Source organism: Pomacea canaliculata, linkage group LG11 (genome assembly GCF_003073045.1).
Source record: "Pomacea canaliculata isolate SZHN2017 linkage group LG11, ASM307304v1, whole genome shotgun sequence".
NCBI lineage: Eukaryota > Metazoa > Mollusca > Gastropoda > Architaenioglossa > Ampullariidae > Pomacea > Pomacea canaliculata.
The window spans coordinates 5,810,328-5,834,161 of record NC_037600.1 but is presented as its reverse complement, the minus strand read 5'-3'; the positions used below and the strand labels follow the sequence as shown (position 1 = coordinate 5,834,161).

General features: G+C 34.6%; 4 protein-coding genes across 7 annotated transcripts in view; 3 read left to right on the top strand and 1 right to left on the bottom strand.

Moving 5' to 3' along the window:
* Positions 1–23,834, bottom strand: part of LOC112574760 (tenascin-like) — a 121,243-nt gene that overhangs the window by 30,721 nt on the left and 66,688 nt on the right. The window lies entirely within an intron of this gene.
* Positions 1,235–13,458, top strand: LOC112574759. Of its 2 annotated transcripts, XM_025256003.1 has the most exons (11): positions 1,235–1,540; positions 2,717–2,844; positions 3,165–3,296; positions 3,455–3,649; positions 4,069–4,218; positions 4,502–4,556; positions 5,151–5,816; positions 6,530–6,735; positions 8,232–8,711; positions 10,231–10,568; positions 10,976–13,458. In XM_025256003.1, the coding sequence occupies exons 7-11, from the start codon at positions 5,220–5,222 to the stop codon at positions 11,365–11,367; spliced, it is 2,013 nt and encodes a 670-aa protein (XP_025111788.1). In that variant the 5' UTR covers positions 1,235–1,540; positions 2,717–2,844; positions 3,165–3,296; positions 3,455–3,649; positions 4,069–4,218; positions 4,502–4,556; positions 5,151–5,219; the 3' UTR covers positions 11,368–13,458. The 2 variants fall into 2 exon arrangements, with proteins under 2 accessions (XP_025111788.1, XP_025111789.1); XM_025256004.1 differs by lacking the exons at positions 1,235–1,540; positions 2,717–2,844; positions 3,165–3,296; ... (1 more) ...; positions 4,069–4,218; positions 4,502–4,556 and having other exon boundaries at positions 5,686–5,816; positions 6,467–6,735.
* Positions 13,997–23,540, top strand: LOC112574757. 2 transcript variants are annotated; one of them, XM_025256002.1, is made up of 11 exons: positions 13,997–14,136; positions 14,396–14,521; positions 14,970–15,101; positions 15,641–15,835; positions 16,051–16,183; positions 16,646–16,691; positions 16,938–17,627; positions 18,233–18,429; positions 18,590–19,075; positions 19,446–19,786; positions 20,832–23,540. In XM_025256002.1, exons 2-11 carry the CDS (start codon positions 14,422–14,424, stop codon positions 21,218–21,220), a joined length of 2,709 nt encoding a protein of 902 aa, XP_025111787.1. In that variant the 5' UTR covers positions 13,997–14,136; positions 14,396–14,421; the 3' UTR covers positions 21,221–23,540. The 2 variants fall into 2 exon arrangements, with proteins under 2 accessions (XP_025111787.1, XP_025111786.1); XM_025256001.1 differs by having other exon boundaries at positions 16,048–16,183.
* Positions 22,698–23,834, top strand: part of LOC112574761 — a 21,106-nt gene continuing 19,969 nt past the window's right edge. For both annotated transcript variants that reach the window (XM_025256009.1, XM_025256008.1), the window contains exon 1: positions 22,698–22,798. The gene's annotated coding sequence lies outside the window, so the exon portion shown is untranslated. The remainder of the gene's footprint in view (positions 22,799–23,834) is intronic.

Below are 23,834 nucleotides of genomic sequence, written 5' to 3'. Positions count from 1 at the left end.
TGAAAAGTCTGGTTTATCAGTCTATGGATGCTTCAGCTTCCATATATGTAGTTTTTGTGATGGTATGCTCAATGTGTTCTATTGCCTCCACAAATCTTACATTTTCAGTGAAAGGTTCATGCTGAAATAAATTACAGCTAGATCACTGCCATCCTGTCTTGTTAAGTCTTGGAGATTTCTTATTCGATTGATGATGTCCTTTATATTTTATGTTCATCTCTAACCTTACTTGACTGTTTATTACTGACAGTTCAGAAGTGTAACAGACACTCACCGTCTTGTCCTTGCTTGTTTATTTGTTTATTGTTTTGAGATACTAAAAATCAGCGACATGCTGCATTTAACTTTTTTTTCAGTTTAAACATTTACCAGGATATGAGATTTAATCTGCCTAACGTAAGTAATATGCTTCAACGGCACTACCAGCTGAAAATTCTCTTTCTTTCTACTTTCATGATACGTGCTATCAGTGCTAAGCTTTCTTCCACTATTCCAATGCTGCTACCTCTCTCTAAATCTGTCATTCACTCTCACAGGCGTCTCAACTTAGTTCTGATGTTAAAGCTTTTCTTGTATTTGTGGGTTGACGATGATGGTTTGGTGGAGACCAATACCCCTGCCGACAGTCACGAAACCCATAAGGCCTATGGACGAAATTTCATGCTTCATGACACACAAATGAGAAAAAAACCTCCTCCTACTCACTGCCTGGGGCAACTCACTCCGACACCTAATTAGGTAAGGTAGCCGAAGGAGAGTTCAACGATCAAAGAGTTTGTCCACCCAAAATAACGCCAGTAACGATGGTGACGACGACAATAATGATCGAGACGAAAGATTGAGGATTATTGACGACGACGTTAATTAAAAAGCTGCAGAAAAACGGAACAGTGCGTTTCATTACCCTCCGGTCATGAGTAGGCCTTTCCCCATCTCTCACACTATCACTTAGCTGAACCCTCCAGTTCATCTCTTACAAATTTCTACTACCAGTATCCACTACGACTGACTACATAGTAGTAACCGTTGATAAGAGTTCTATAAACAAAAAAGTAGAAAAAAACATGTCTAGCAAATGCATCTACATCTAACATATATCTTAAGTATCTGATAGACAAATCAGCACAGACAGCTATTAATCGCACCTTCTCTATTTCTTAGAAACTGAAGCAGATAATAGTTTTCCTCAAAAAAACTCACAGACTACTTCTTTGGAAATTTCCACTCTACATTAATAGAGATTTGAGTAGACAGATGTGTGTATCTTATTTTAAAAGTGTTTCTAGTTTACTTCATAATTGCTACCTGCACGTTCACAACTCTTTCTTGCACGACAAAAAGTACACTACTTTAAACCGACAATCAGCTTTTGATTTTCAAGGACTGATTAGAAGCATTATCTATCGTCTGCTCTTAACACGGCGAAATAGCGAGTAGAGACATGTTGTTTGGCTTTGACTTCGCACTTCCTGGTGTCTCTCGTCAAAAATAACTACGAATCTATTACAAGAAGCTAAAGTATCCATTGTTGGTGTGATAGGTGAGTACATCTTAAATATTATATACTACAGATGATATGCTCAGTGTCATAACAGTAATGTAGCCTTTAACAAAGCTGTTTGTTATTTAGCCTCACAACAGGTACACAGTCTGCCATTTTGATACAAGCCCTGGAGAAAGCAAACACTAGAAATTTAACGAACGCTTGTTTAAACGGCATCAGAAAAATCATTCTCACCCTACACAGATGCAAACATGGAATAAAGCACGTGCAGTGGCATAGGGATGTGAGCTGTGTGTTAAAAAACATTAGTTTTAGTGATTTACCTGTTTAAAGTACAATTAATGCATCCGGGAGAGCACGAACATTTATTATGTTCATCAGATTATTTTGTTCAGACCAATTGTGTTATGGTTTATAAAGGGTTAGGCTAAACGCATGAATAGATATAATTAATGAAAATTATAATGATAATGACGCACACCAGTGACCTCAGTGTGCTTGAACAGAAGAGCAAAGTAAAGACGAAGATGGAGAAACGCGAGGACAGGTATGTGCACAAATGTAACTGCGCAGTACAAACACGCACGAATATGTAACAATGGCCGCATTATGGCCGCCACAGTAACGGGGATACCTCGCGTTGCTAGGTGACACGAAACGACAACTCACCAGTGTAATTATACTAATCCCTCGGTAATATATAGATGAAAAAGAAATAAAGGAAGCAAAAATAGAGCAGCATGCAAGATGTGATAAAACAACAGATTGACGGAGATGGACAGAAAGAAAAAATCAGAAGGCGAACACACAGACATGCACACTAGACAAGCTTTGTAAACTCATTACGTGGCGGATTTTCCCGTTGACGTAGAAAATCTACAAATGTTTAGGAAACTGTTTGTAAACTATTGCTTCACTTTATAGCATGACTCAGAATATTGCGAATGTGTTTTTTTCTAATGTTGGCATGGAATGTGTTTTCGTTAAATGTGCAACACGCTTGCTTATGAAAGCTGTAACTACGTTTATCTACGATTCACTTATGTATCTAGTTTGATTCATTATTATAAAATTTCTAAATCATATTTTATTGTTGTATTAAAGGTTTAAAATGACTGTAATTTATGCAATTTTTTTTACTACTAATAGGCTTTTTATCTTGTGTGTCGTTGTTTTTTTTTTTATATTTTTTCTTGTCTTGAACATCTTTAGAACTCCATTACAGAAGATCAGAGGCTAGTAGTTGTGTTTGTAGAACATGAGGAGTTGTGAACGACTGCCTGTTACAATGAAACTTTTCATCATCATGTCGTGTCTGCACGCAGCTGTCATAGCTCAAGGTATGCAAAAGGCATTTGCATTGTTTCGATTCCTTTTCGGAGAAAAACATTAACGGTCTAGAACAATTTCGGACAAAGTTTTGAAATGACAGAAAATATCTGCTAGTAGCACAAAGAGACACTAATTTGTTCAGTCAAATCGTATAATTTCGATATCCCCAAAATACCTTATCACAGCAAACCTATAGTATGTATAGAAAAAAATCTCTACATCTATTGCAACATGAAAGAACTTTAGGTAATAGTACTTTCGACATTTTAAAAAATGTAAATGAAAGTAAGTCGCTGTCACAACCTTATGTTTACATTCTATTTAAAAGGAAACATTTCATGTAAGATCCCACCTGTTGAACCTATGGGGGCAACATCTTTGACCTGCACATTTCCAGAAGATATCAGTCTGTCGAAAAAAGATTTTTCTGTGGTACATACGACCAACAACAACAGGCCAGGTAAAATATTGTTTGAAGGCTGCGTACTATGTGACACAATTTTAAACGATGTACTTACCATAAGTGATTGTTATTTTCCATGTTAGGGCGTATCAAAAGCCTCAATAAAAAGAAAATATTGATATAAAATAATACTTTAAAGGTTTTTTTTCCAACAGTCCTCGACTGCTTATGGACAGGAGGTAACTTGGAATGTTTTGACAAAGCAGGCTACACATTCAATCGGACAGTAACCAATCAACTGACCATCGTGATTCCACAAGCATTTATCAACATGACTGGAGACTATTACTGTAAAGTATCTGACAGTACAAACTTCAACATTCAGCACTGTCAGCTAGAATTTAGACAAGGTAATAGCAAAATCGTTTATGGCGTCCCCTCATAAGCTTTTTTGATATCTCTACCTTCTTTTAAAAGCGTATTATTAAATGATAATTAAGGATATAGTTGATTGAACTAAATCCTAGTGACAGTGGGTTTAATTGCGGTGTTGCAAGCGTCCAATTATTTAAAACAATTTATGGAACAGGTCTCCATCATTACTTGAATCAACACATATTATATTGTAATGTAGATAAGAATAATAAATGCTTTTGCTTTACCAATTAACCGATAGACGCCAAAAAAGAAACTAAAATGGGATGACAGAAAAAATCATAAAAAAGAGGAATAAACAAACTATAGAAATGAAAAACACTTCTGGCGAATTTTAGGTTTCAGTCTATTGTTTTTTTTGTTTTGTTTTATTTGTAATGATTTTTTTTTACAGATTCGAACGATAACGGAAATGATACCAATGATACAATACTGAAGATAATACTGAAGAAGGCAATCTACCATTAGCAATCGGGCTTGGTATTGGACTCGGTTGCTTAACTGTGATAGCAATCGCAGTATTGATCTTTATATTGAGAAGACGGTAAGTGAAAGTAAAATCAAGGTGAGATATGAATATGTGTAAGGAAAACTTTATGCTTTGAAAAAAGCTGGTTGCACTTTGCAGTAGTTTATTTCAATGTGCAAAACTTAATTTTTTTAGTTTGATTATTGCGGACTAAATTTCTATGACTTTTTACAATTCAAGTTGTAATCACAGTCTACTTTGACCTTAATATAATACAATATGTAAGTCTGAATGTGTGATTGTGAGGTCCCGGTTATTCGTAAAAACAAAGATCTTATCAATGACTTTTTTATGCTAGAAAGCCCAAACGTCAAAATCCAGTGTTTGAAGAACATCCATTAATCAACCAACCGGTTAGTAAATGATTTTGCATTCATAATTAGTTTAAACTGAACAGTTTTTAAAGTTGCTGTTTATAATTTATAATATTTCTTTGTTTTCATACATAATGTTCTTGACTTTCTAAATGTCTTCCATTGTAATAAGATAAAATGGGAATTTCGTTGGAGGTTTCGATAAAGAGTTTTGCATATTTAATTTTGTTGCACTTTTTTTGTAATGTTTTTTTTTCTTATTTGCGCCATATGTCCAGCAATTTATACCACCTTCCTCAACTTTTACCAGTTCAATTGTTATGACTCATAGTACTAGAGACACATGCTAGTTCTTGTAAAATAATTTGTAAGAGTTTTATAACTACTTTATTTATATTAACTGTTATATTACAGCGTGTACAAAAAAAGTTTTTTTTAAGTTGCTGTGGAAATTATCTAAGCCAGCATCGGCACTGTGACTGATTTGTTAAGCTCGTTTTGCTTGACACATCCAGAACAAATACACATGTATTTTTCTTACATTGTTTCTATTATATTTGTACTACATTCATATACCTACGTCTATAGACTTGCCGATAATGTGTTCACACATTTATTTGTTTGTTTTAATAGAACGATGTCGACAACGGTGGCTCTTCAGAAAATACATTTGAAGGATATTTAAAGAAAACAGCTCATAAAATGTATCCAAAAAAGACCACATCGTATTATTTTGTTCCTCCGGTCTACTTTAACAGACACGGCTATCAAAAAAAGTCAGATGATAATAATGAAGATATCTACGTCCCTAAAGAGACTGATGAAAATGTTGTAAAACACGACCGAGCCATACAACACTTCTTGCATTGCCTACGTCAGATGGCAGAGGAAGAGAACGAACAAATGTTTGTCTTGACACAGTTCAAGTATGAAGACTATTTGACAAATGTGAACACTAAGTACGAGGAACATGGTCTGCCGATGCCTGATGGTCTGGAAGGCCAGGACGTTAATGTAGGGTGTTTTGACTTTCTCATTATTCATCGTTATCACGGAGTGTTGGTTGGGGTCGTCAAAGCAGTCAGCGACAATGATGTGACAAAAGGAAATGACAAGAAAAAGACGACAGCTGACGAAGTGGATCAAGCTGTTAAACAACTTAAAAAAGCAGAAAACATGATAAAACATCTAATGTCAGCAGATACGAGATCGTTTCCCAGAATCCATCAGACCTTAATAGTGCCCAATTTATCTAGCACCTCACTCCGGCATGCTATCGCGCGGACAAAACTGGTTCAGGTAATTTGTGTCTATATTTCTATCAGTTGCCTAGTCAAACTTTCTGTATAAGTTTAAGTATATTGTATTTTTATGCCTGTGACTGAACTCTATATAGTGGGCTGAAGTCTTTCTTTGGCCTTACACCTTAAAGTCTGGCTATCTATCAATGATTATCAAAAATGGTATAAGACTAAGCCATTATCAGTTACTGTGGACTTGGTCTTCTAGATGTCGTAACCTAGAAATTGTCAAGATTACTTGTTATAATGGCCTCTAGACTATGGTATCTTTGGTTTGTTCATATTCAATTACACTGTTCACTCTAATCGAAATGGTATTAACGTGTAATACATAAAACGCGACGGTTAAATCTAACCGTTACATGCCAGGTGTTTGTGGGCTGGAACGGTTAGAACTGACCACGACATCTTAGGGTTCAGGTACCCAATCATGGCAGCTAATTTGACTGGGCTAAGTTTATTAGAAAACTCTGGTATTGAGCCGGCGTGCCTCCAGGTATTAACGCTTGTGATCGACCCACTCGCCTATCCACTCCCATATCACCCCACCCCTTTGTTGACATATACTTTAGGCTATAAAAACGCGTTACTATGAATATGACTTATTTCTGCTAAATGTGGCTTAGACAATATTTTTCCTGCTTCCAGTTTTAGTACATCTATTACAGAAACAGCAATAGCAACACAGTTCTAATAGTCTATATGTAACAGAGACTTCAAAATCGCATGGATATGGACGGCTATGGAGAGCCTATCAACCATTGCCTGTGTAGGGACCAGTTGTCAGACCCGAAAACGCCGTGGAAAGTGAAACCGAAAGTAGTCGAAAATATGAAAAAATGGTGGAACTCGGTAACGACCGCTACAGATGATGAAACCAGAATGAATGACGATCTATACGAAGACATGATAGCCAGGTATAGAATTTTTATAGAATTTTTATAGAATTTTTATAGAATTTTTATAGAATTTTTTACTCGATAACTTTATGTGACTTTTTGAAATAAATACGTTTTTGGAAATGCATATTTTAGCAGAAGATTTATAAAAACATTTAAAGGAAAGCGAAACAATTAAACACCAGCAGACTTGTGGTATCACAAAGGATATTGTCGTCAAATATGCACTTCTGTTAATTAATAATACCAATAAACATAATTATAAAAATACTTTTAAACACTTATGAAAAATTAGCATAATGCTATTCACAAGAAAATTCATTTGTGTTTTATTGTGGTTATTGCAAATAAAAGTTATTAAATGGAACATTTAGTTCATCTAAAAATAATAAGGAACCAAAAGTTTAAAAATTGTGTAATTTAAAAAGCAATTATATTAATGAAAGAATATATTAGTATTTAAATATTATTTCCAGTCCTATTGTCAGTTTGGGCTGTTAACGTACAAGTGCATCTCAAAATAAGTAACTGGTAAATTTCTCAAACTTATGTCTAGACCAGTGATGCCCAACCTTTTTCGGCCTGCGGGCCATATCCATTTCGGACAGCCGTGTCGCGGGCCACTTCACCGCAAAAATACAAAAAGGAAAAAAAAATAGAGCAGATACCATTTTTTATTAGAAACAAGTTGTACTTACCATTAATTATGTAGTAATTAGTGGGATATTTGAAGTTGTTTTCCCGAAACCAACTTCTGAATGTCCGGCCTCATCGTAGAGACACCAAGTCGGAGCACTGAATCGAAATGTTCGTCCATCGAAAAAAAGATTGAGAGACGGCCCTACGTGGGGATAAATACTTCTTCTTCTTTTTTTTCCGTTTTTTAGGTCTTCTTTTATTACTAACATGCCGATTTCCTTCACTGTGGGCAGAAGTTTCGCGGGCAGGATGGCACCGCGTCGCGGGCCGGATATGGCCCGCGGGCCGTAGGTTGTGCATCCCTGGTCTAGACTGACATTTAGCCAATTCTCAAATATAAAAATACATCATCGGTTGATTATTTTATTTCCTGAAGTTAAGTATATCATAATTAAACAATGGTGAAGGAGCTCACAATTTCTTCTCTTATTTATTTCTGTATTTGTTCACAGATCGATAGGTTTGTGGTACTACTCACTTTGCATGACAGTGTGCGAAATGTTTTGTGACACTACCGTGTTTACATTACAGTGTGCAAACAGTCACCGTGCTTTTCAACACGTCCATTCTGTAGTAACAAGACATAAACAAGAATTAACATATACAACTATTTTGTGGGTGTTAGACTTTGTCTACTCAAGCCGATCCTGAAACTAAAGACTCAGACATTGATGGCCGTTGTATTATATATTCAGTAGTTTTACCATTTATAACTTTTATCTCTGTCAAAATTCACGATCAACACAAGAAAGAAACAAAGAAAAAAGTATTGTGGTGAAGCATTTTTAAAATCAAAACGAATGATTTTTTTTCAGGTTTTTTGGTCCAGCCACTCAATCTAAACTGAAATTTAAAGATGACCAAGAAGAAACTCTTCCTAAGATTCTGGCTGAGGCCGTGTCCTTGACGGGAGATTTGTACAGCAGCAATATGTTAGACAAAGACAAAGAAGAAGTACTGAAACATCCCATATCATTCCTGGTGGGACCCCCAAACACTGGTAAAACAAGAATGCTCACACTTGCAGGAAACAAATGGCTATCTGAAGGGCATGATGTTTTTATTGTAAAAGACGCAACTTCTAAGACTGATCCTTTTCTCTCTCAACACCTGAAAGGGTCAATAGAGCGAAAAGTTAAAAAGGATGGTACTCAGAGTCCACATGTTTTTGACGAAAAATGCGATTTGACATCAAAAGAATCAATAGAGGAATGCGTCAACAGAATCATTAACAAAAAGCCCAGAAATGAGAATGAACTAATTTGCATACTTCTTGATGTTGCACATCTTAAAGGGTAAGTATTACAATGTAAGTACTAGAATATGAATTATTTTATGGCCGCACGACCTGTACCTTGCTAGCTGATATTTATTTTAAGCTATTTCATACCTAAACGAAAGATAGAGAGAAGCATAAAGGAGAGAATAAAGAACGAGTTGGTTTCTACCATATAAGTAGGTAGTGTATCCCCACACATATTTATTTTGACAAGGTGGGGCATAAATATTTTTCATTTAGGCAAGAATAGCAAAAAATTATAACATGAAGATATAATGCTGAAAACCATAAATTTAGATGCTGTTATTTATGGGGGCATAAAGGTAATTAACTGAGTACGTTAATAAAATATCATTTAAGAAAAAATACGAAAGAGAATAACAACTATGTTGTCTATGCATCAGTTAACGAAGCTATCTGAATAAATCCCGTTAGACAGTGGTTTTAAGGACGACTTTTTCTAAAAAGATTAATTGCATTTAGATATTTGTATATATATATATATATTTTTTATATCACAATTATTTTTTAATAATAGAATTTGCTAGCATAGTACCAATATTCAAAATCAGGTAATGTTTTTGTATTATTTGCCAGTGTCTTATTGTTGGATTTAAAACTACTAAAGGAAAATGTGAACCTTGCAGTCAGTAGCTAAGTGGAACAGTTTACACTTTACAGCATGGTGCTCACTTTCCTTTATTATCGCTTTCGGTGAAAAATTCAAGGTAGAGATTGAATTACACATTCCACATGATTTAGATCGGCGTGAAAATACATAGAGCTTAAAACAAGTTGGAAAAAGCAAACAAAAGATAAGTATATTTTAAATTTTGTTTCTTACTTCTGTTTGGCATAACGGACAACTTCAAACAGAGCAGCTGAGCATCATCACAGAAAATGAATTTCTAACATACGCACCACATATTCACAGTTCCTTGACTCTCAAAACTGTAAAAAGAGCAATGAGAAGAACAGCATGATGATGATGATGATGATGATGATGATGATGATGATGATGATGATGATGATGATGATGATGATGATGATGATGATGTCAATATTAAAGGGCAGAATTTGAGCAACAATGAGATGTTTCTCAACTGTTTACCGTTTTGTAGCACATTGGGATTCGATAATCTGTTAAGTTGATAGGTTTGCGTGCTACGTCAACACTGTTATGCTAGATGTCTGTCTGAGGGACTTAAAAAGCGGCAGGGGTTAGGGTTGAGTGGTGGTTAGCTGGTAACAGCTTACCCCTGAGGTCCTTTCTTCTAACCAGACCTACATCCTTTTATCATCACCTAAAATAATAATAATGAGAACTGTAGGGATAATAAGGACAAAGTGAATGATTTAAAAAAACACGACGTCATATTTTAGCTAATGACATTTTGGAAGCTGGTGGTTGAGGGGGCTTTAGATTTTTTGGCAGGTGTAATAACTCAAGGAAGAAAGCTTTTGTAGCGTGAACTTTTATAGAACCATTTTTCTATCCATTAGTTCATACATGTAACTGCATACTTTTTTTTCAGAAAATACGTCAACAATTTCGATGAAACACTCCACAGGCTGTCACCTTCCTCCAACTTATGGGTTAGTTGTTCAAGGGATATGAGCCCTAGTAAGGGTTATGTCATGAAATTCAAGCAAATTCTCAACTGCCCACCAGTTGTGGTAAGAGAAGCGCTAAAGGTGAGCAATGAAAGGAATGAAGATGTGAAGCATGCACATGACTACCTGCGCCCTACAGACGGACCCCCAGTAAAGCACATCAATTACAATCTGTCAGTGGCTTCTCCACAAGAGAGTCGAGAGTTGGGGATGCTGGTTGGCGAGTTCCTTGCCGAAGATCTTTGTGTTACGAGAACTGGTAAATACATATGAACTTGTATCCCTTAATAAGTATCCCTTAAGCTAGCAATGCTTTAGGAATGCTTGAATATATACATATATTTATATACTCCAGCTAACGTTTTATGGAGCTAAAGTATACCAAAATACTAAAGTATCCGGTAAATACATTTAGTGAGGACAGTACCAAGATAAAACAGTTTAATTGGGTCATTATTGTTGAGTATAAGGCCAATAAACTACTAGTAATGGACCAATGTAAATTAACTTTACGCTTTGAAAATGGCGCCACTTTCTTTTACCAAAGTTGAATTAAAAATGCTGAAAATACTGGGTCAACAAATCTGTGTTCTTGAGGTTATATTTCACATTACCGTTACCTTGAATTACACAGTTTTTCACGTTAGCATGTTTATTTTTCTGCAGATAAACCAGAATGGAGTAAGGTGCAAGCTTTGCCTCTGACTCACAAAGATATTTTCATTTTATTTGAATCAAGCACTCCTATAAACGAAGAGAGCAAATTCTTGGAAGGTCTGAGAGATAAAAGCATTAGAGTGCAGGCTGTCAAGATAGAGGACGACAATGTTGTTGTTGATGAAAGACTCAACACCGCATGGGCCATGAATGTCTGCCACATGCAGCTGTACAGAATGAAAAGAAAAATTGTTGTTTACGTGCAGTCATATTTCAATGATAAAGAAAACAAACAAAGAGCCATTACAAGCTGCACCTCTCAGCTGATATTGGTTCAACCAAAGGCAAGGCTTTATTCAAAGGCATCATCATTGGATGATACTACATGTAATAAAGTGTAAAATGAATAACACAAAGATTTCATTACGCACAGATTTTAGATATTATGAAATTATTCATTTAAGAATACTTTTTTCTCTTCCAAGGTTGTGCTTGTTTAGAGATGTCAGTTTCTTCAATTTTTTGAAGTGCTAAATATACAATTTTTATAGTTCCTTTTTAATATTATATATATATTAATATAAACAACGTTTGGATGCACTTGACAAACTTTCATATAGTAATGAAAAAAGCATCATGAGTGCTTTTAGCCTTCCTTCTCAAATAATTTAGACTTCAGTTATTTCCTCTCTATTGCAGTATTTATGTACAGTTAGTTTCAACACACTTTTGTTTACAGGATTTGATTTTTTATAAAAATAAAATTTAAGAAAAATATTTTCATGCATTCTTTAAATAGCATGCTTATTCAATGTGTTGTTAAAGCCAAGTAAGGCGATTAATATGTCAATAAGCTAATAACACTTTCGCACGCTTCTTTTGTTTTTTGTGTTGTACTTAACATAAACCATGTTGCACAAAAAAATGAGACTAGACTTGAAGTTCATGTGGAGCAATAGTTACAAATTGTCAAATGACCACTGTCTGTTTTACCTCTGTAAGTCTCGTATTTGGCTTGTTCTTACTGTCTTGTTGCCATAATTACTGTATTCCTTTTGTTTATTTCAGTTTTAGTCAATGATAATAATTGCTGCGCTGGAGAAAGCATTGATCAAGATATGAGTAATTTTAAGCTAAGAAAAATATATATCTATATATGTAAACTTAAAGATAGTACAATTTAGTTTTATCTTTTACCTGTTTTATCAGTTATAATTGCCAGTTATAGTACCTTTGTTCTATGCTCTTGTTTAATCGAAAGGTAAATGTCTTCTGTCGAAATGTATGATATAAATTTACATAGTCTGTGATCCGCTTATGAACAAAGGATAATATACACTCATGTTCATTTAATTTTTTGATGGCGCTTACCTTTATTGGGTAATGTGCGATTTGTATTTGTTGATGGGTACTTAAATCTACATGCAATATATGATGTTTTGATATTCTATTTTCTAAATGTTAATATTTGGTTTTGTTTACATAATTTTCACTTTTGTGTCCACAAATCAAGGAAAACAACAGCTGTGATTACACAATTTTGTATTGAAATTTTCAGAACTTTGTAAGTTGACCAGGGTGATTGTCGCTTAATGTTTTCTAAACATATCTAGCAGAATTACAATGCGATTGTTCGATTCATCATAACTTTATTATTCAAGAGACTACGACAAAAGACAAAATTACACCCAAACAAAAATGTCTTCAAAGTATTTTATATTTGAGTCAAGAATCATTACAGGAACTCAAAACATTTGTTGCATTTTAATAGTGAATGGCGACACACTATAATTTAATGTTACGTTCTTGTTTTTTATATCTGGATATATATATTTATATGTGTGTTCAAGGTAGCAGACTACTTAAACATTATCGTGTAAAATTGCTCCCTTGTGCGGTGTCATTTTGCTGTTGGTATTGTATTTATGTGTATTTAAATGTGATTATACAGTAGCAAATATGAACGGCAAATGCACGCCACTATCATACCTTATTTGATTACATTTTTCTATTTTTTCTAAGTTAATGAATTGAAATAAACATATATTAATGTTATTTTACAGTTTGTTGATGGTGTATTGTGCTCCTAGATATTTTGTAATAAAATAGATGTTATTCATTCATAAATGGGCAAGATTGTATATGTCATGACTCATGAGGTAACTTTAAAAGGATTGTAAAATGGCCCACAATTGTTGAGAAGCCAGAGACCACCTGCATGAAGGAAGGAGTATGTGCAAGCGTAGAGATGTTAGATGGGGTAGACACCTGTAAGAGGTTACAGTACGCCAAGAGTGAACCTATGGTTAGCAGAGATGTCAATGATGTCTACGAAGAGAGCAATCAACGATTAGTAACAGCTCTGTAACATCGGAAATAAAACTACAAATATAGTACTGAAACAACCTCTAGATGAGTCATTCAATGGTATATATGTATGTCTTAGCACGTTGTACCTTTTAAATAAATCTTTATTGTTGTATTGCAAGTCACACATTGTTGAGTCTTGTGTTCGTGGGTGGGGCAGTGGATGTGGGGGTTCGTGAGCGGCGTAGTGGAAACTGTGAGTGGTTGTCGTGTGATTATTGTACACATTGATTACCTGCAAGATTATGTTGACATGAGAAGTAGGAGTTAAACCCTATCATCCACAGGCCCGGTTCCTCTGAAGTTGAAAAGAAAGCACTTGCATCACCACCACCACCCCAAAAAAAACCAACTAAATCACGTATGCATGCACAAAAACGCACACACACAAACATACTTAGATACACACACGCTCTTCTGTCTTCTATGGTCACACAGAGAAATACACAAAGACCTATAGTCAGGGAAGCAATATCATAATTAAGAGATGTGTTTACTGCTTTGCATTACTCAAGTAAAAACCTTTATCTCTGTACGTTAGTGTCCCGTGCCAAGCTTCTCTTTCTTCTTGTCTGAAATACTGTTATCTTACCCGATACTTGTGATGAAGAAAGAGGACAAATGTTGAGATAACACGAGATTAGGTCGTTTTTGAGAAAAAAGGTTAAAGTCCAATTGCCATTGTTTCTCTAGTGATGTGGACTTTATTCGATAAAATTTTCTTGCTGTAATGTTTAATGTATCCGAAACGTATTTTCCAGTTGATTTGTTAACATATTTCATCTGTGTGGGAAGTTGTTGAGGTAAGAATGGCATTTGTAAGTTAAAATACATACATCTAGGGTTCTCTTTTTCTTTTACTCTGTCTCTCTCTGAGTGTGAATGTGTGTCAGACAGAGAAAGAGAGAGAGAATGTGTTTAGCAGAGTTTCTAAATACAGTTTGTGTCTTTCTTTCGTTTCTTACGTTAGTCTACTGACATTCATTTTTTCCTTTATTTCACGAATACAAATTTTAAGGATTTTGCCCGATATTTTTATTTTTTGTTTTGCTCTGCCTATAGCCTGATTTTTTTCAATCTTAACGGCAATGCCAAGCTTTCTCATCACAAAATATTCCCACGGTCTGGCTTATATCATGAAGCTGTTTATCTTCTTGTCTCTACTCGTAGCCGATGTACTTGCTCGAGGTATGTTATGAATATTATTATACATTGTTTCTCTTACTTCAGCTAAAGAAAGAAAATAATGTATGTCTGTAAATGTAAAATGTTGTACAAATATGTGTATTCTGCAATCTTAGAGATTATTTGCTAATTGGATAAAACAAATGATAGCACATATATCGATAATGTTTAAGAATAAAATGAAAGTTTCTTCATGTCTACTATCATCAGAACCAATTAAATTTTAGCCTTTATTAGAAAATACTGTTCAAGAAATGAGCTTAGAATGTCATAAAAGAGAATTGAAGTGAGCAAAAAAGTTGTCTCCTTTGACATGAACTCTTAAAAGATTTTATTTCACGAAAGTTACAACAGTAGTCCAGTCATGACATAAATCAGAAATATCCATTGTAAAGAAATTCAGCCAGCCATTTCTGTAGTGATCCTCAAAGACCATACATTTTTTTCGTAGAAAGCATTTCATGCAAGATCCCAGCCGTCGAGCCAATGGCGGCGACTTCATTGACCTGTTCATTTCCGGTTGACCTTAGTGTGGCAAAAATAGACTTTTCCGTTCATCATGCAAACGGAACTGGAAAGGCAGGTAAAGATGAACACAAGAAGGGTGCTACTACTTTCCTCACATACATTTTAAACAGAAAAAATACTGCAGCTGTAATGTCTTAATGTAACAACCATCTCTCCCATAAGCTAAAGTTTTTACGACTTTTACTTTAGCCTGAACTGCTTTTATGTGAGTGGGAGGCTATGCTTGCAGTTCTATTTAGAGAACAGAAGAGAAGTTTAATTCTCTACGTTTTGATGAAATAATTTATGAACTTTACTCACTCATCAAAAACTGTACCCACTTCTTAATTAGTTCTTTAAAATTAGGTATATAGTGATCTTACGGTTTTGACATCTTTCTTTGCGTAGTTATACTTGCATCTCGAGAAATGAAGGATTGGGTGTTCACCCAGACTTCGATAATTTATATCTTAATAGTAACCGAGTTTAACAATTAGAAAAGATTCAGCGAATTTGCCTTCTAAAGAAGTAGGTAGAATAAAGTTAATATTTAGGGTCATGGTGTCTTCTTTTTGTTTTTTGGTTTGTTTGTTTTTGGTTTTTTTTGGTCCACAGTACTGGACTGTTTGTGGGTAAAAGGCAAATTGGAGTGCTTTGACGCCCCAGGCTACATATTCAACCGTAATGTGTCCAATCAGCTTACCATCTATATTCAACATGCCTTTCCTAATTTGACGGGGGAGTATTACTGTAAACTATCTGACAGCACTAACTATGATATTCAGCATTGTCAGCTAACTCTGAAGACAGGTTATTAAACATTTTTTTTCCCTAAGTTGCCTATAATGGACTATTGTCTTATTCACTCGCAATTTGCGCTAAATTATTTATGTTTTGTTTGTTCATATTTCATTTATCGTGATATAGCATAATGTAAATACATTTTATACATTTTTACATTTACTAAGCTATCTTCAGAAAATACCTTCCCTTTGGTTAACATAATGTACAATCTTTTCTAGAAGAAACCACCAATAAAGCTTCTTTGGCGATCGGACTTGGTTGTGCCTTCGCTGCTGTAGCAGTGGTTATTATAGTTCTGGTCATTTTCTTTAGAAAGAAATTATTCAGAAGGAGACTTTTTATGAGACCAAAAAGGTGAGAAGTGCTGGATCATATATAAAAGAATCATTTTCCTGTGTGTACGCTAAGGCACTTGCTTATATGTGTCTTATCTCTGTGTGTGTGTTTAGATATGCCTATTACTGCATCAATGCATTCAATAAAAATGCTAAAATGACACATTTATTTAAAAGTAAAAACTTAAAGGCAGTTTACAAACATTTGATAATATAGTTTTATGTGCATTTGTTAAAATAAATGACAATTTGATATACAGAAAAATTAAGTATTCACACTAGCCCTCACGTTTAATGAACTAAATTGCATTTGACCCTTGAGATTACATATTGAGGTATACTACATTAGACAATTAGACCGTAGTATCTTAAAGCAAGGCATGAAGATGTGGTGTGAAAAGGGGTTCTAATGAATAGAGTAAAACAATATGAAAATTGTCAACTATTTAATGGATTTATCATAAAAACTGTTTTATGCTAGTGAGGTTGAAGTCCATGAAGAAGAGCAGCCGATGGTTTCGTCAAAAGTAAGAAAATATATGTTATCGGGTAGAGTTGTAAGCCTCGAATTTCTAAATAAATAAGTTGCTATAAAAACCTGGAAGAAATGCAACATTGATTTTTTTTGTTTCCAAAAAATTTCATCATTTTTTTTAAATTTTGTAGTTGTATTACCTTGTTGGTTTTCTTCTCACAGAATTTTTGTCCTTTGTTAAAATTGTTTTAAATAGTTTTAGCGAATTGGTTGTTTGTTTTACATTTTATAATTACAGAACAAAAATGCAAATGTCAAAAAGAAGATTTCTGAGAAAGAAAAGGAGATTACAAAAGAATTTCAAGACTTTCTGGAAAACAGCATCCTTAAAATGTATCCAAACATGCTCAATGGTTGCTATTTTGTACCACCAATTTACTTTAACAAAACTCGCTACAAAAAACAGTTTGTTGCCGATCAAGTTGTATACGTCCCTGAAAAGTCTGAACAGAGAGAAGTCAGACACGACCTTGCAGTACAACAGGTCATGTCTTGCTTGAATCACTTGACACAACACAGGAAGGAGGAAATGTTTGTCTTGACACAGTTTCAGTACAGTGACTACTTAAGCAGCCCCGGCGATAAATATGAAAAACATAGTCTTCCCGTACCGGAGGAAGAAGACGACAGTGTCGGTAGCTTTGATTTTCTTATCGTTCATCGACAATACGGGGTATTGGTTGGAGTCGTCAAGGCTGTACAGGAGGAGGACGTAGAAAACAGTAAACATGAGCTGCAAAGGAATGATATAAGTATCATAGAGGAGGTTCAAGAAGCTGTCAAACAACTCATAAAGGCAAATGATACGATAAGACATCTGATGGGAGATCATGAAAACTTCCCTAAAGTACGCCAGACATTGATACTGCCTAATCTTTCCCGCAACTCACTTCAGCGTGCTCTTAAAGATCACCATGACATAGCGGTGGTAAGGCTATTATTTTTATCTCGTGCTTAGAAAAGACCTTGTTGAAATTAATACTGGTATATTAATATTCTGTTCTGTTTTAAAATATATATTGACAGTTATAATGCTATCACAATTTATTTAGAACTACGTGCAGCAGAAAAGTTCTGATAACAACAAAATTTTTAATAAACAGATTGTTTGATCGCATCTTGAGGTATTAGCTTTTGCTTTGAAAACAAACTGCTGCACTCATCAGTATGATTCAAGCAACAAAAAGAAAACACTGAAAATATGAATATCTAAAAAGGCCACATTAAAACAGAAAATGTATATCAACCAGGAATAAAGCGTATAATTAGCTAAATCCTATTTGAAAGAGGCAAATTAATAAACGGTATCGTCAGACCATACAATTCAGAACCTTAGTTTTAAATGTACCTTTAATCTTCCAAATGAAGAGGTACTTAAATATTTGAACAGTTAGTGTATAGCACCACTCAATAAAACTTAGACTAGAGTCATAATCTTCAAGAAAAGACGCTTTCGAGAGTTTGTAACTTAATATACATAAAATAATCTACATTTTTTTGTAAATGGGTAACTACTGTTACTTATCCATTTAGGAACTTCGTCAATGTCTGGAAGTAGATGCCGTAAAAGATCCCACTGAGCTATGCGTGTGTTCTGAACACCTGCCGCATTGTAGCAAACCTGTGCACTTCAACAAAGGTTTCGTCACCTACATACGACAGTGTTGGAAGTGGACTACAAGCAATGATGTCCGCTGGAATGACACTTTGCATCGCAGCATGATTTCCAGGTTAGACTTTGTAATGACGGAGAAAATAGTTTAAACATTATGAAGAATGTCAATCGTTTTCCTAAAAAAATACAAAATGACATGAATACTGGTTTATTAATATGCAGGAACATAATAGAACTAAAGTTTTGCAATAATGTAAGCTATGCTGTTTTTCCAGATTTTTTGGACCCGCCACACAGTCCACTCTGAAGGTTTCAGAAGATTATGAACGTTTCATGCTGCCTAAGACTCTGGCTGAAGCTGTGTCTTTGACAGGAGACCTGTATAGCCGGTCAGTCTTACAACAGGACATAATAAAACAATTTCATGATAAACACACAGTGTTTCTCACTGGACCACCCAATACTGGTAAGACAAGAATACTTACACTTGCCGGGGCAACATGCCTGTCAAGGGGACAAAATGTTTTCGTTGTGAAAGACACGTCTTCTCCGTACGATCCATTTCTTTCACAGCACTTAAAAAGCCTGAACATGCCGCCAAATAATCAGCCTACTTCCAACGCTCTTGGCGAGGTTTATGAGGAAGCTTGTAATTTTGAATCAGAAAAATCTGTCAAGGAATGTGTCGAGAGGATCGCCAATACCAGCCTAAAAGAAAATCAGACCATATGTGTCCTACTTGATATAGGGCATCTTAAAGGGTATGCATTACTTTACAATTGCTAGTACATAATCTACAAAAAGAAGTACAAATCCTGACCGCCTTCTTTCTCCTAGACATAGTCTGATTTCATATCTAACAAAAAAAAGCTCAGAAATAATCGTATTTAAACTAATACATAATGTGAATAATGATAGATTGTTGTTGCAATTTAGATGGTGTCATTATTTCTGGAGGTCGTTGTGATGATGATGATGATTGATGATTGATGATGATAATGAATATTATTTTATTATTTTTATTATTATTATTGAAAATTTTGGAAGATCAAACGTCCCTTCTTATTAGTACTTTTTCCTGTTATATTCTCTTCTATCTACATATCACTTAAAGATCATTTTATGCCGCAGGAAACGTGCAAAGATGTTTTGTGAAACCCTATCACACAAAGTAGTAGGAGACCACCTTCGATTATGGGTTAGCTGCACAGGCGATTCTTGCCCAACTCAAGGCTTTAGATGGACTTGTAATGAAATTGTAAATTGTCCACCAGCTGTGGTAAGAGAAGTAGTAAAATATAAAGAAAACACAAAAGCAAAGAACACGAATATCATTCTTCCTCCAACTGATGGGCCTCCAGTCAAATACATCTACTACAAAACCTCTTTGAGAGATGAGCCACATGGCAGCTTGAAATGTGGGCAAGGGGTTGGTAGCTTCCTTGTCACAGAGCTTCTCATCACTGGAAACGGTAAATATTCTTTTGGCGTCGGTTAACAACTATCTAAAGAAATAGTGTTGTGCCTAGTAGTGGTTTTTAATTGTAATTTGTTGATGTATTCATAGTTAGCGAAGCGTGCTTTGCCTCACGTATTATTAGAATAGACTATTCCTTTTGTCGTGTGTGCATTTATTATCCATTTTACTAGTCTAATTTTTTTTTCTTCTCCGGCTTTCCTTTGTGGTATTCTTACAAATCAAAGAGCTAATAAAAAACCGTAAGACACTTATACCCAAATCACGCAAACAAGATCTTCAAAACCTCTTCTATATAATATCTGCTAGCTTTTTGTCCAAGGTAGTTTCGAATAGAAGGTCTCTACCATGTTAAAGGTTCTTTACGGATTCGTATGGATCATTCTTTCTTTTCTGACCTTTAACCTCACTACACTCCAACCATACATCTCTGTACTTCTGAAATAAATTTGTCTCATTTCTGTTCCATGGTCACATACTCGACTATTCAGCATTGACTTTTTGAACTCATCTCCTTATGTTATTAAATATCAGTAGATGATAACCTTGCAAAAAGGTGCTTAGATTACAATTGTTTAAGAAACATTTGAATTCTTAAGATGCGCGTTTCAATATGGTTGTTTGTAAATATGCTGCTCATGTATGTGATCAGCGCTCAATGTTTATCATAATGGTGTGACAGATCTCAATATAGATTATGTTTATTGTGACCTCAAAGAGTACAAGCAGGTAGCTAAATACAATCACAAAAAACAGCTCACAAAAATAATTTTCAATATGGTTACGTATAGAAACATTGAGCAACATTGATACCTATACCTCATGAAAATTCTTCAGATGTTGTTACCAGGTACACTTTTTCTGTACAGTTTGTATTTCGATGGTTTCTAGAATTATTTAATTAAATATTTGAAAGCCTCTCATAAATCTTACCGATAAAGTAAATTTACTCTTATCTAAATTTAGGTTCTGGTTTCAAATGGTTTATAGTAAGTAGTTTTAGATAATTTCATCAGGAAATGAGGTCTCTTTCTGTGCAGAATCAGCGAGTCAGTCAGCTCAAAAAGCGCAATTGCGATTCAAGGATGTTCTTATTATTTTCGGAAAGGACTGCTCTATCGAAGAGAATAGCGGGTTCCTGATGGGCCTTAGAGACAAAGGTATCAGTGTCCATGCTGCAAAGAGAGAGGAAAATACTGTTGTTGTTAAAGATGACAGCGACAGCGCGTGGGCAATGAGTGTGTCTTGTATGGAGACCTACAGAGTTAAGAGAAAAGTCGTGGTGTACGTGGAGTACTACAGCTTATTCAAAACAGGTGGAGAGACAAGGGATCGAGCTGTGACTAGCTGTACATCGCAACTAATATTGGTTCAGCCAACAGTTGCCGTCACAGCGCTGCTTGCTACAGAGACACAACATCACAGTTAGAGTTTTAATTTAAAACTATGAACAAACAAACATTCCCTCATTTTTATAGTTCAGTTATAATTGTGTCATATTCACCACACAAACGAAGCCACACGATGGTGTGAAATTATTTTCACAGAGGCATAAATGTTTTAATTTTAACATTTATCTACTGGTCTCTTGGAATTTTTTAGTGCTGACAAAGAATTGTACAATTACTAGAAAAATATAAGACTATAGTTTCACACACTTGTATATCCATTGCTATGCTGTTATAGAAAATGACACTGAAGGCTCTGGACAATTCGTGCCGGCAGATCCGTGATGTTAAACATCTGTATCAATATAAATGACAGTGTTAAGCAATCTTAATGGCACAAAGCATCGAGTTCTTTTTTTAAGAAGCAGAATGTTCAAAGCTTGTTACCATCTGAAAAAATGTAGATACGTTCATAAACAACAATATTTTGGCGTGATAAAATTAAACCAATGTCAGGTATATGAGCACATTAAGCAATGCTGAGCACTAGAAGCATACTTGTCATATTTTACATAAATTTGCAATTGCTCAAAAAGAATTGTTTTTTATGTGGCATGTGATATCAGTACGAGTTACATATTATTGCAAAAAAACATCAAAAAACTGCAAAAAGTATATTGAAGATGAGTAAAAATTAAATGGAGTAGTATTACAGTACACACTAAACTCAGTGATTACATTTACTCTTTTATTTCATTATTATCTTTAACTGATTTTTTTTGTTGACTGAATTTGGGAAGAAGAATCACTTGCCAATACCAGCCAACATTATAAAATAAACTCACTACAGTTTTTATGTCACCGTTAAAGTTGATTAATATTGTAATTTCTAAAAACACATCAATTGCTGCTGACAAATTTCCTGATGTACTCTAAATGTTGCGGTTTATACTGCAAGATACTTAACATGACATTAACTTGTATCACTGTGGCTGTAAATTTTATGTTCTAATTTGCCCTGCTATTTTTCTAGTGGCAACATTTGTTAATAGCATTTAGATAGGTAGTGTAGTAATTTACAATATAAACATTCACTTAGATTTATATTTCTATTAATAACATCATGTAATCTCTGTACAATTATAATAAGAATTCCACAGAATTAAAAGAAAATAAACAAAGATCAATCATCTCTGACAATGTACATTTATTTGTTTTAAATCTTTTCCGTTGCTTTATTGTAAATGTATATCAATTGTCTAGGTTAGGCCAAAATTTCGACATAATTTACCACAAAAGATATTAATCTAACTTCATCCTTACAAAACTAGTAAAACTATACAAATTTTACTTGTAGTAAATAATTTTGGGGCTTAAATCTTTTTAAATAGTAGGAACTATTTTTTGAAGTAGTCTCAGTAGAAACACCATTTTAGGAAACGAACACAGTGAATTCCAGGTAGCTGATCGACTCATGCAATGTAGTTTTTTCTAGTCATGATCTAGTAATAAGAATGAGTGACAAAACAGACAAACAGAGATTTCGGGAATATCCTTTGGTAATGCGAGTCATGACATTGAGAGAAGGTAACACACAGCCATACCTTCAACAGAAATCTGTGAGTTGTTATTAGCTTTACACATTGCGATTGCTTTACACATTTCAGTGATAAACGTTATGTATATAGTAAAGCAAATGTAGGTTACAAACAAAAGACTGATAACGTCTAGGACGGACAGGACTGTTATCAAACTGTTATCACAATGACATTGACCTACTAAAGCACACTCAGGACTTATTTTAAGCTTCTTTCTTGAATAATGGCTGCTGTTCTTGCACTTGAGGTGCTTTATTTAGTTCCCGTACTGAATTGTACAAAACTGAGAAGTCAGTTTAGCCTTACTGTGTATAAGATGAAGTAGTTGATAATTTGGACGAAGAACAAGATGGCTTCACAAACACGAATACAATATGGCTGAAGGAACTAGCTATTGAATGGTTGTTGTGTATCAGTACTCGCACTTGAGCTGTGTATATGCATGTGTGTACGTACATTTTGGAGTCTAACAGCTCGATGCTTAGTTTGCACACGAGTTTACTTCTACAAGCCTTTAAATCTGGTTTTCATTGTATTACATCTGGCTTTGCCATACAATAGAATGTGTTGATTTTTATAGCTGTCCTCTATCCACTCTCCTTTAGACAATAGTCACTTCGCAACATTTATGATAATGTCTTCAGCTTTCGGTGTACAGGCAAATGAATTTATGTTTCCATTATAATCAAAAACTATACAGAAATACGAACTAGCAAGATATTATATCGTCCTAATTGCATAAAATTCTTTTATATTCTGTTTACCTCTTGGTTTATTTCTTTCATCAGTTGTGTTGGATGAATGCAGAAAAGGCCTTAATCCCTATAGTTCACTTTTAACTAAAGATTTACATCTTCAGTGCGATTTTCATATTTCCTTGTGAGTTACACTATATAGCTCCCTAGGACTACTTATAATTAAACTTTCTTTTAGACACTTTTCACAGAACAAAGGCATAAAAAAGGAATTGTCACATTTCATTTGTATTGAACATACCAAGATGTGGTATATCCTTTTTAGCACCTGAAATCAGTAGATAACAAAAATAACCACATTT